Raw genomic sequence first — 12,557 nt, 5'->3', positions numbered from 1 at the left:
ATGGTTTTCTATTGCAAGGCTATGTTTAAGTTGGACTCCCAGACTTTGTACTGAATCTGTTGGTAGTATGGAAGTAACAAATAGGGAAGGCAAGGATAGTAAAAGGTGCCCTTGACAGTATATCCAGAGGGGTTTTGATTTGGAGGGATTGAGTTTGAGTTTGTGATTATGGAGCTGTAAGGCAGTGATTGAGATTCATGAGAAGAGGTTTGGTCTGGTCCTACTCTGATGCAAAGAGGTGGCAATCAATGCTGAAGGACTGAGTGATGTCATAGATCAGGTAGATGTGAAGGATGAAGAGGACTGGGGAAAGCAGTGAGGTCTTCAAGTGAGAATGATTTGTTGGCCTAAGAAATGGGCTGAGTTCTGTTGTTAATGAAATATTGAAACCATTTGAGGTCCGTACCTTCTTTGCCTACGTTACTTAACCATTGTATACGCAGTTGGTGCTCAACAGTATTGACAGCAGTATGACTAGGAGGGAGTCACCTCCTTGATCAGCATTCATGAGGATACTATTAAATATTGTTAATAGGACATATTCTGTGCTGTGGGCATTCTGTGAGGATGAAAAACATTTCCTTCTTCTAGGAAGTCAACTACTTTTTCCATTAGTTTAAAAGAGTGGGCAGGCTGGAGACTGATTAATAGTAGCTGACTATTTTAGGATCAGAGCCAGATTTCTTTAAGATAGGTTTGATTATGGCCTTTTATAGTTGTGGAGGCAGGGAGCCTTGGGTTAACATGACATTTACTATGGGAACTATGGTTTCCCTAAGTCATAGATATATTTGGGATGTGTTGGATCTAATGGACATGTAGAATGGCTGATCCTTTGAAGAAAGACTGCTCTGAGGCAAAGGGATAGGGTCAAAAAGAAATTGACTTGATTAGGCAGTGGAAGCAGGAGGTGTAGCTTACAAATAAAATAAAAGTAAATAGAATGAAATAAAAAGCATCACTGCTGGAAACAAGGATGATATCTAGAGATTTCTGCATCACAGGAACTTTGGAAAACTGTAAAAAAAATATCATCTAAAGCACTATAGATAAAAGTGTGACTCATAAATAGAAGAAAGACAAAAAAAGAAATATACCAGAAAGTAAAAGTATTGTTAATGAGAGCGAGAGAGAGAAAAAAAAGACATTTGTGGTTATACTACGAGAACAGCCTTATAGAAAGAAATTTAAAGCTGACTGTAGTTTTTCATCACTGCCTGCAACAAGGCTTCTCTTTCTGCAATATACTATGCATCATTTTATAGTGTTGTAGCATATAGCAATTTCTCCATAAGCTACCATGAAAAGTACTAAATACAACCATAAATATCTTTTTGAGAAAACAAATCTGTACTATATAATATTCTACTGGGGAAAGATTGGAATGCATTTATTTATTTGGACATTTTGTATATCGTCGTTCCATGTAAAGATTACAATGGTTTACAGAACTAACATTCTTAGCTATAAATCTGCAAATAATAATGGGTTACAGTGGTAGTATTGATAAACAGGCATTAACATCTATCAAATGAAATGTTCCAATACATTTTAACTAAAGATCTAGGACAGAAGACGTGAAGTACATAAAATAAGTTAAAATAACAAATTTCACATATTAGTCAGTACAATTTCTCGTTAAATTTGTTCCTCATGAATCAGTTAGTAACTCTTGTCCTTCTTATTGTAGATCTCTACATTCTGATGTTTTTAAGTTAGGTTGTATGCATTTTTGAATAGCCATATTTTTAGCTCACATTTAAATCTCTTTCTATCTGGTATCAAAAGTAACATCTCAGGTAGGGAATTCCATCCTCCAGAATACCATTCTGTCAACAGAATATCAGATTCACTTTTATTTCCATTTTTATCTGCATTCATATTTGGTAACAAGTGATTTTTTTATATTTATGTAATTTTACATATTTAACAAAGCTTTTAAACTTTGCCAGGAAATACATGGACATTTGTATAAGTTAATAAACACAATCTAAATTGAAAATAAGCTGAAACAAAGAAAAATACAAATATCCATTACAAAATCTTACAAGACAAGGAAGAGTCAAAGAACACAATAACAAATCTTCAAAGAAAACTAGCATACTATGTTTCTAACTCCAATACTTAACGAATGCCCTTGTAGACTAATTAGACATTGGAGAAGATGATAGAGGTCTTCTGGAATCCAACAACGCTTTTAGTTGGTCAGTGGAAAAGAATATGGAACAGTCATTATTGATTGTAATGGTGCAACTGCATTCATATAGGAAGTGAAGCATAAATGAATGACCTAAAGAAACAGCTTCTTATCTACACATAAGAAAGCTGTTTCTTCTTTCTTGAGTCATACATGCAAAATCTGGGAAAATCCATATAGCCCAACCATAAAATAAAGAGGATAAGCTTCTGCATTACACTATTCAAATCTTGAGATGAGATAAAGGAAACCAACAAAGTATAATGCTCTGTAATTTCAGCAGAAGAAATCTCAAGAGAATTTGTCAAATTATGCATTATAGAAAAAGATTGAACATTAGAAACTTGTTGAGGTACAACTGAAGTATTTGTAGGTAGAAAGTACAACTTGTTAACGGAAGGCAATCAGTCAGGCTGAAATTTTAAGACCTCCAAGAAGTATTTTTTTAATGTCACATATGGAATTTCCCCTACACTTAGAAAAATGTATAACACGTAAGTTCAAATGTCTTGTATGATTTCCATATATTCAGTCCTTTTGGAGAGTGCATTGCGGTCCTTCATAATCACAGAATTAAAGATCTGGATATCCTTAATAGAGATGTCATTCAGCCGAACCTTTTGATTTGGCCTTCGTTATCAGCCCACAGCGGGAAATTTTTTCCCGCGATTCGGGCTGATTTTTTTTTGGCCGCCCCGTTAGTGCATGTTAACCCCAAAAAACAAATTTTCATGGAAATTTCAGGAAAATCCACTTCGTTTTTTGGGGTGGCCGAGCTAGGACGAATGCACATCCCTAATCCTTAATATCAGATTCAATAGCTGAAATTTTAAAGCAGAATCTTGACCATCATAATGGCAACCAGATGCTCAAACTTAAAGACAAGATATCAGTTTGAGGAGCAAGTGTTTAAGGACTTCCCAAAGCCTACATTCAGTTCCCAAAGGAAATCCAGTATCACAACCACCGACATTAATGGAATAACAAAGGAGTCACCATGAGGACAAGCATTTTCTTAAACTCTATAGTTCAAGTTTCTGGATTTAGAAATTTATGTTATTGTTTTTTTTATGTTATTTTAAAGAATTTAAAGCATTTTTATAGTTTTTAGATGTTTGTTTATTAAGAATTTTATGTATTTTACAGTTTTAAGATTATAATTTTGTCATTCATTGTATTTTAAATGTGCATTGATATTTACTATAAACTGATTTGATGTTTCCTACGAACATCGGTATATAAAAATGAAAAATAAATAAATGAGGAGATTGGAGTTGCGCTGGGAAGATCAGCAAAGATAATGTGCCCGCAGCAGCTACTACAGCTCCAGAATCTAAGGAGCTAGAGGGGAGAGGTAGAGAAAAATCCATACTCTCTCCCCCACAATTTCCTGGCTGCACAGCCAACTCTTACTGCTCCACTGCCAACATTGCAGTGGCCCCCTCCAACACAATGTCACAAACACAATGATTGGCTCCACAATGTCCACAGGGCGTTGTGGAGCCAGAAGCTGAGCCGCATCTTTTTGCCAGCAGTAGTCGCTGATTGAAAGGGCTCAAGGATATTTCCTCTTCAGATGACTGTGATGCTCCCTCACTGCGGCTGGTAGCGGGATCGTCAGCTCCTTGCAAAGCAGTTGGTAAGGTCATGTACATTGTAATCAGCTACTGACCTGTAGAGTATGGGGTTTCAACAGGGTAAACCCAAACACTTCCCTTATGTTTAGATGACAGCATGTGAAGTAAAAGCAAAAAAGAAACAAGGAAGGGTTCAGCAGACAAACCACACCATCTAACATACCGCCATCTTGACCAGTAGCAAGTGTTTAATCCTTAGATATTGATACAGAACCCTGTTAATAAATACGTTTTTAGCTCTATACTTCTTGGTAAATTCTCTATTTTCAGCACATTGTGATCCACCTTGTCAACATGGAGGAACTTGTTTGGCTAGAAATGTTTGCACCTGTTCTTTCGGTTATGTTGGACCAAAGTGTGAAACAAGTAAGTTGAAGTTTTAGATGTTAAATATTGAGAATATGTAGTGAATTTTCCCTCTACCTGGGCAAGTATTGCAAACAAGGTTCTGGTCACTGGGTACTGGATTAGTTAGCTAAAAGAACATTGTTTTAAAGCGCCTTTCCCATGGAGAGTACTGCATCTATGTTAATCAATGAATGGATTTGCTTCATCACAGTAACAAGAACAGTGTTCCAGTTTGTAATATATTTTAAAGGAGCACTGTAAAGGATTAGTTCTCCAAAATATAAATAAACAAACACAAGAATTAATGCAGAGAGGGAAGGAAGGGATGAAACATGAGTGATGCAAAGAACAGATAAGAAAAAATGAGAAGAAGCTCACCCCACATTAATAAAGGAGAAAAGCACAGTGGAGCCTTTTGCAACTGAATGTTCACAACAAAAATTATTGGTTTCCTAAACTGGGAACATTCTGTAGATGGCATCCCATAGAAACCAACAACTTTCAGCGAGGTCGTTCTCACAGAAGAAATCAGTATTCCAAAGATGCTGCATTTACAATATATTCATATGCTTAATTACATGCTGTGTTTGTTTTAAATCTCCTGGTTGCAGTGGTTTGCAAATATCACTGTGAAAATGGTGGGGAGTGTGTTGCTCCAGATGTCTGCAAATGTAAAGCTGGATGGTATGGACCTACATGCAGTACAGGTAAGGAAAGGTCACTTTATGCAATATTTCTATTAAATTACATCATTTTCCTTTTGTCTGATACTAGTGCACTCAAGAGGTCATGTAATATCTTTGAATAAAAAAGAGATAAAAATGGATCACTGCATGCCTGTAAGCAGGTTACAATCAAGATTTCAAATGCTAACTTTTTCAAATTTATTTTACTTTTTTCCACTTTGACTCTACAGCTTTGTGTAATCCAGTGTGCCTCAATGGGGGATCATGTATTAAGTCAAATATTTGTCTCTGTCCAAATGGATTTTTCGGTGCCCAGTGTCAGAATGGTAATATTTTGATTTTCTTTTATTATTGTTGTTGTTGTTTCAATTAGTAGGGAAGTGCATTTATTCGTGATGAAATAGGAAATACAGACGATAGTTCCTATTTCGTTGCAGTTTGGGGGGTTGACGAAATGATAGGAAAACTCACGAAATTTCGTGTGGTTTTCTTATCGTTTTTGGGGAGGGGAGAAAGGGCACATTAAAACAAAAAAAAAACCCAAACTCACCCCAACCCTTCAAATTTAATTAATTGCAAACCCCCCACCCTCCTGACCCCCACCCCAAGACTTACTGAAAGTCCCTGGTGGTCCAGGGGGGTCTCGGGAGTGATCTCCCACTCTCAGTCCATTGGCTGCCACTAATCAAAATGGCACTGATGGCTCTTTGCCCTTACCATGTGACAGGGGCTAACGGTGCCATTGGTCAGCCCCTGTCACATGGTAGGAGAAATGGATGGCCCACACCATTTTTTAAGAGAGGGGGAGATCGCTCCCAGGAACCCGCTAGACCACCAGAGACTTTTGGTAAGTCTTGGTGGGGGGGGGGGGGGGGTTGTGCAAGTTTTGGGGGGTCGGAAGGGTGGGGGTTACAATTAATAAAATTTGAAGGGTTGGGGTGGGTTTGGGTTTGTTTTTTTGTTTTAAATCTGAAGGGTTGGGGCGGGTTTCAGGCATCATTTCAGGGGGCAGACGAAATAAATTCGGCCCGAACCGTGGGAAAATTAAATTTTTCCCGCGGCGGGCCAAATCACATCTCTAATAATTAGCAGTAGTAGCAGCATATCTTTGCTTTTAGAGAATCTTATTCTGAGATATCTACAATGCAAATGTTAGAAAATGTATGAAACATCCAAAATAATGGCAGATAAAGGACCATAAAGCCCATCTAGTTGGCCCATTCCTGATGAAATATTACAAAGCCTATTCAATCTCAGGCTGTGAATCTTCTGTGCTTATCTCTGGCTTGCTTGAATTCTGTAACAGTTTGGCCTCCACCACCTATACTGGGATGCTGTTCCACATATCTTACGACCTCTTCAATGAAGAACTATTTCTTTTATAGCTCCCAAATCCATCCCATTCAAGCCTAATAAACTAATTCTAGAACTTCCTTTCCATTTAAAAATACTTGATTCTTGTCCCTTATTTATCCCTTTGAGGCATTTGAATATCTCTAGTATAGCCCCCCTCTCCTTCCTCCTTTCTAGGTGCATAGGTAGGTCTGTAATTCTCATTCACAGGGCTTGTGGTACAGACTCTAATAGTACTCCTTAAAACCATATGCCTTAGCAATATGATATGGTATGATTCTTGTCCTTCAGAGAGATGGAGAAGCAGGGACATTAGCAAGAAAATAATTAAAAGAAGGTATTATAGAATACAAAGTCCTCTCCTCTTCTGATTAATCTATAACACATGAAGAGATTGACCAGAAAGAAGGAGAAAATTGCTTGCCTGTAGCACACACAGTATGTAGTTATGCCAAGCAAAGCAAGAAAACACCACATATTGGTTTAGCAATAGAAAATAGTAGAACATTAGAGAGCGTGAATGACAGGCACTTGCAGACCCAGGGAAGAAAGTGAGGAGTGTGATCGATCACATGTGATTACTTGTGTTGTAGTACAAAGAATAACTCTATGAACAGAGAAAAGTAAGTTATCAAAATGTGTTTGGTCTAATAGAGAAAATGGAGCAGATTCAGCTGAATAGAATCGATTGAACAGAGTAGATGGAAGCCATTAATGAAATGATAGAACATGATCCTTGAATTTCTAAAAAAAAATGTGCATAACGGAAAGGTGAATGGGAGTCCAAAGAGGGCTTATTGAAGGCTGGATATTACTACATTAAGGAGCCGAGGTACTAAAGTGAGTTATGTTTAAGTATTTTTATTGCTTTTTTCCCTTAAAAGCACAAACATCATCCAGGGAAATATTACAAAGAGTCGAGTACAATAACTAAGAAGACAAGTGATACTTTCTTACAGTTCTTTCCCACCCATTCCCCCAAATCAAAACATGCCATCCTTCAATGTTATAAATTTGCTACTTGCTAGCCAGTGAACTTGGTACATTCTACAGACAGATCATTAACGACTCTGCTAGGGGAGAAGAAAAACAACCAATAAGGGCTGAATAACATAGTCTGGGTAAAACAAATAAGCATGGGTGTAGCTTGCTTATTGTGGCGGTTACTACCCCTACTACCCCTAACTAATCAAGCTTGATATTTCACTTGGATGCAGCTCCATCACTGCTCTCTACATTAATGGTGGGGGTGGAAGGGAAATAGAACCAAAGAGCTAAGAGAAACAGAGAGCTATGAGAAAAAAAATGTGTGAAACTTGCTGGGCAGACTGGATGGGCCGTTTGGTCTTCTTCTGCCGTCATTTCTATGTTTCTATGTTTGTATGCTACGAGGTCCATGTGGCAATGATTGTAAATACATGTCCCAGATCTTCATAAAGGCGGACTTAGTTTTCAGTAAATCACAGATAACAATTTTGTCCATAATACACAAATGAAATAAAGTATTACGTAATTGGGTATTCGTAGGCAGTTCCAGTGTCAACCATTTTTGTAAAAGTGCTTTATTTACTAACAAAGGCACATTTCTGCACCATAAGTGCAGAGATCTGATACAAAAGGACACCTTACTCAGGTTATCAAACAGTATTATATCTGCAGCAAAGGTAGTCGGGATCCCATGACAGCAAAGACATCAGCTAGAACTTTTCACCAAAAGCCTACTAAAGTGAGTTAATGTTCATACTAGCATTAGTGAATAATAAAATTGCTGTTAATCAGCGTAATCAACTTAATACAAGTAAAACAACAGTTTTTAACGTCAGTTAGATTTTGTAAACATCAATGTAAAATCTTTGCATAATAGGTAGCGAACTACAAAATTATTCCAATCAGCTTATTACTTATGGGTGCATAGCTAAACAACAATCGTTAAAAATGAGCAGGCCAATTAACCTTAGAAACTTAACTATACACCTCTAATACATGAACATTAACATCAAATGTATGTGCATGTCATTAACATGGGATCTTAATGCAAGATAATTAATGCACATTAATGGCCCCTGTTACCAAGCTTTACTAAATTGGCCTCTAAGTTTCACAGCACATGGGAAAACACCAAAGGTATGAGACTAATTATGAGATGAAGAAAAGAGAGAGAACAAAGAAGAAAAGGGGGATCGAGGAGGTGAGGGAAGTGGTGAGATATGAATGGAGCAGCTTCATAAGGTCAGTGGGAGAAACAAGTTGGGAAGATGGCTAAAGGAATAGGAGGGTAAGGAAGAATAAGATCAGAAAAAGAAGGAAAGAGTGCTGCATTGAGTAGACAGCTCAGTTTTCACTGTATTGTAAATTGTTATCAGAAAGTGATAAAGAATAGATGGAAAGCAGTGAATTAGATGAGTAAAAGAGTATTTACATTTGAAACACTAGAACTGGTTAGAATTTGAAGGTAAAATTGTTTAAAAAAACAGAGAAAAAAAAGGGTATCTGCTGGAGAGAGATACAGTAACTTTAGAGGCCAATGTACCAAAGTGCATTATCATGGATTTTTAACGCACTTGATTATCTTGCATTAATGGCCCATGTTATTGACATGTAAATCACTTTGATATTAATTTTTTTGCAACTAAACTTAGTGCATTATTGCTCCATGAAATGTAATTGTGTTTCTAGCATTAATGGATGTACATTATTAATATTCACACATTTTAACACATTATTTAACTATATGCACATAGGAAATGAGCTGATTTGGATAATTCTGTAGTTCTTTATCTTTTTTGCATAGATTTCACATGAAAGCTGATTAATATGTATTAAAATTGCTGTCACCACTCTAAGTTGATTATACACATTAGCAGCGATTTTAATGCATGCTAAGGCTTGTGCAAACATCATAAATTAAAAGCAAGATCTACACATGATAGCAGTGCTTTTAACATCTGTAAATTAGCTGGTGAAAGTCTTAACATGAAATTTATGCTAATGAAGTAATGAGATACAAAACTGTAAATTATAGTTCATTACATACTGTATTAGCACAGAAAAAAGCGTGCATTTAAACTGCTTCACAGATATATTAGCACAAAAAAAATATTAGAGTACACCCAGGGAAATAAAGTTAGGTTTTTGTGATACTATCCATATGTAAAATATGAGGCCAATATTCAATGCTACTTAGCCTGATTAGGGTTGCCAAATGGATCCAGATTTTCAAGACAGGTTGATCCAGTCCTGGTTTTACTCCCCTGCATGCAGGTACTTATAGTCTTGCTTTTCTTAGGAAATGCAATAGGGAAATCAGAATAAGTCCCAGCATGCAATTGGGTAAAACCAGGACTGAATCAACCTGTCCTGAAAATCTGGAGCCAGTTGGCCACCCCAAACCTGATAAGTAGTGACTTATCCAGCTAAGTTGTGGTCACTGAATATCCAGCTATGTTCAATGGTCGCCACTTAGCCAGATACATATTTATACAGCTAAGTAGATAGCCAGATATATTGGGGCAAGCAATGGGCAAATAGGGACGGGAGTACTTAGACAGTTATTTTAACTAGATAAGTATCAATTTTCAAACTTATCTGGTTAAGTTAACCAGATACACCAGACCTAACTTTAGGATAGCCCAATAGCAGTCCTGCATTTTTCTGGCTAATGAAAATGGATGCCAATGAATAGAAGCATCTATTCAGTCAACTTGGCTGTCCAAGTGGATCTTCCCCAGAACCTCCCACCCCACTCCTCACTAACACAACTAACTTTTTAAATATCTAAAACGTTAACTAGCTAAGGCCTGGATTCATCATTCATCACAGAATGATGAATCCAGCAAAAACGTGGGGTGGAGGGGTGAAGGGAGGCGAGCCTGCGAAAGCCCGCACCTTCGCACCACCGTGGTGTCTTCGCTGCCGGCTTTCGCACCGAATAGCACCACCGTGAAAGGTGATGCTATTCGGTGCGCTACTGCCGACGATAACGTTGGTAACATTATCGCCAGCAGCGAAGACACCGCCGACTCCTCCCTCCCCCTGCCCCCACTCCTCCCCTCCCCCTAATTTGCATTACATCACATTTGAAAAGGCCCTTTTTTGACATGCGTTAGGGCCCTAACGCACGCGATAAAGCTTTAGTGAATGACCCCCTAAGTGAGGTGCAAAACAGGGACATTCTGGGACAGAGCTGGCTAAGTGTTAACCACTGACTCTGCCCAGCTATTCAGACAGTGTCACTTAGCCAGCGAAATTCAAACATAACTGGCTGAGGGGCAATGAATATTGGGCCCACAGTGTTTATTAAAGGATGCTAAATCTTTAGTAAGTATTGCATTCAACACTTTTTTACCATAGTGTTACTGCCCTTGGTAGTACTAGCTGAATCTACACCCTTGTCATTCCTTCACACATGATCAGTTGATCATCCCCCACTTATACCCAACACAGACAAAACTCCTCTGCCTGAAAGAAGCCATCAGCCCTACCCCAGCTGAAGTGATTTAAGTTTGAAAATAAGAAAAAAAATGCTATTTTAATAAACTTAATAAAGAATTAAAATAGAAAAAGATTTCAGGGAGCAAAAAGTAATTTGTGTAAGTGTAGCTTTACCGTCAAAGTATTTTGCCATATATAAATCAGTTTTTAAGATTATAGAGTGCCAAAATAACTTTTATTTTGTCATTTTACACTCCATTTTATGGAATCTTTCTAATTGTAAATAACAAAAGAAAGTACACAAATATGCCTTTCCAAAACTGTTCAATCTAGTAGGAGTAGCTGATTTATTTTTCACTTTCTTGTTTCCAGCACACCGTTTGCAGGACTGACTTTTGAAAATAGAGCCTAGGAAATGGATAATACACTTGGAGACAGACTGTAATACCGTGGTACATAAGAATCAAGTTTACTTAGGGAATAGCCACTGGTATTAATTGCATCAGTAGCATGGGATCTTCTTAGTGTTTGGGTAATTGCCAGGTTCTTGTGGCCTGGTTGGGCCTCTGTTGGAAACAGGATGCTGGGCTTGATGGACCTTTGGTCTGACCCAGCATGGCAATTTCTTATGTTAATAGCCGTTAATGAACTTCTCCTCTAAGAACTTATCCAAACCATTTTTGAACCCAGCTACACTAACTGCACTAACCACATCCTCTGGCAACAAATTCCAGAGCTTTATTTTGCGTTGAGTGAAAAAGAATTTTCTCCGATTAGTCATAAATGTGCTACTGCTAACTTCATGGAATGCCCCCTAGTCCTCCTATTATTCGAAAGTGTAAATAACCAATTCACATCTACTCATTCAAGACCTCTCATGATCTTAAAGACCTCTATCATATCTCCCCTCAGCTGTCTCTTCTCCAAGCTGAACAGCCCTAACTTCTTCAGCCTTTCCTCATAGGGGAGCTGTTCCAACCCCTTTATCATTTTGGTTGCCCTTCTCTGTACCTTCTCCATCACAACTACATCTTTTTTGAGATGCGGCGACCAGAATTGTACACAGTATTCAACTTGCGGTCTCACCATGGAGCGATATAGAGGCATTATGACATTTTTCCATTTTGTTAACCATTCCCTTCCTAATAATTCCTAACTTTCTGTTAGCTTTTTTGACTGCTGCAGCACACTGAGCAAACGATTTTAAAGTATTATCCACTATGATGCCTAGATCTTTTTCCTGGGTGGTAGCTCCTAATATGGAACCTAACATCGTGTAACTACAGCAAGGGTTGTTTTTCCCTCTATGCAACACCTTGCACTTGTCCACATTAAATTTCATCTGCTATTTGGATGCCCAATCTTCCAGTCTTGCAGGGTCCTCCTCTAATGTATCACAATCCGCTTGTGATTTAACTACTCTGAATAATTTTGTATCATCTGCAAATTTGATAACCTCACTCATCGTATTCCTTTCCAGATCATTTATATATACATATTGAAAAGCACCGGTCCAAGTACAGATCCCTGAGACACTCAACTGAGAAAATTGACCATTTAATCCTACTCTCTGTTTCCTGTCTTTTAACCAGTTTGTAATCTACGAAAAGACATCGTCTCCTATGCCATGACTTTTTAGTTTTCTTAGAAGTCTCTCATGAGGGACTTTGTCAAACGCCTTCTGAAAATCCAAATACACTACATCTACCGGTTCACTTTTATCCACATGTATATTAACCCCTTCAAAAAAATGAAGCAGATTTGTTAGGCAAGACTTCCCTTGGGTAAATCCATGTTGACTGTGTTCCATTAAACCATGTCTTTCTATATGCTTTACAATTTTGATCTTAAGAATAGTTTCCACTATTTTTCCTGGCATGGAAGTCAGGCTCACTGGTCTATAGT

The 12,557-nt window shown here is 37.8% G+C and overlaps 1 protein-coding gene across 4 annotated transcripts in view; it reads left to right on the top strand.

Moving 5' to 3' along the window:
• The window catches only part of VWDE (von Willebrand factor D and EGF domains), a 268,951-nt gene that overhangs the window by 217,121 nt on the left and 39,273 nt on the right, over positions 1 to 12,557 (top strand). For 3 of the 4 annotated variants that reach the window (XM_029588981.1, XM_029588980.1, XM_029588984.1), the window contains 3 exons: positions 4,105 to 4,200; positions 4,794 to 4,889; positions 5,099 to 5,194. In XM_029588981.1, coding sequence (XP_029444841.1) covers positions 4,105 to 4,200; positions 4,794 to 4,889; positions 5,099 to 5,194 — 288 coding nt within the window. Of the gene's footprint in view, positions 1 to 4,104; positions 4,201 to 4,793; positions 4,890 to 5,098; positions 5,195 to 6,875; positions 7,056 to 12,557 lie in introns of those variants that run through there. The other variant, XM_029588982.1, reaches the window with a different exon arrangement.

Source organism: Rhinatrema bivittatum, chromosome 2 (genome assembly GCF_901001135.1).
Source record: "Rhinatrema bivittatum chromosome 2, aRhiBiv1.1, whole genome shotgun sequence".
Classification (NCBI taxonomy): Eukaryota; Metazoa; Chordata; class Amphibia; order Gymnophiona; family Rhinatrematidae; genus Rhinatrema; species Rhinatrema bivittatum.
The sequence above is the reverse complement of the archived record's forward strand: the minus strand, read 5'-3'. Positions and strand labels throughout refer to the sequence as shown.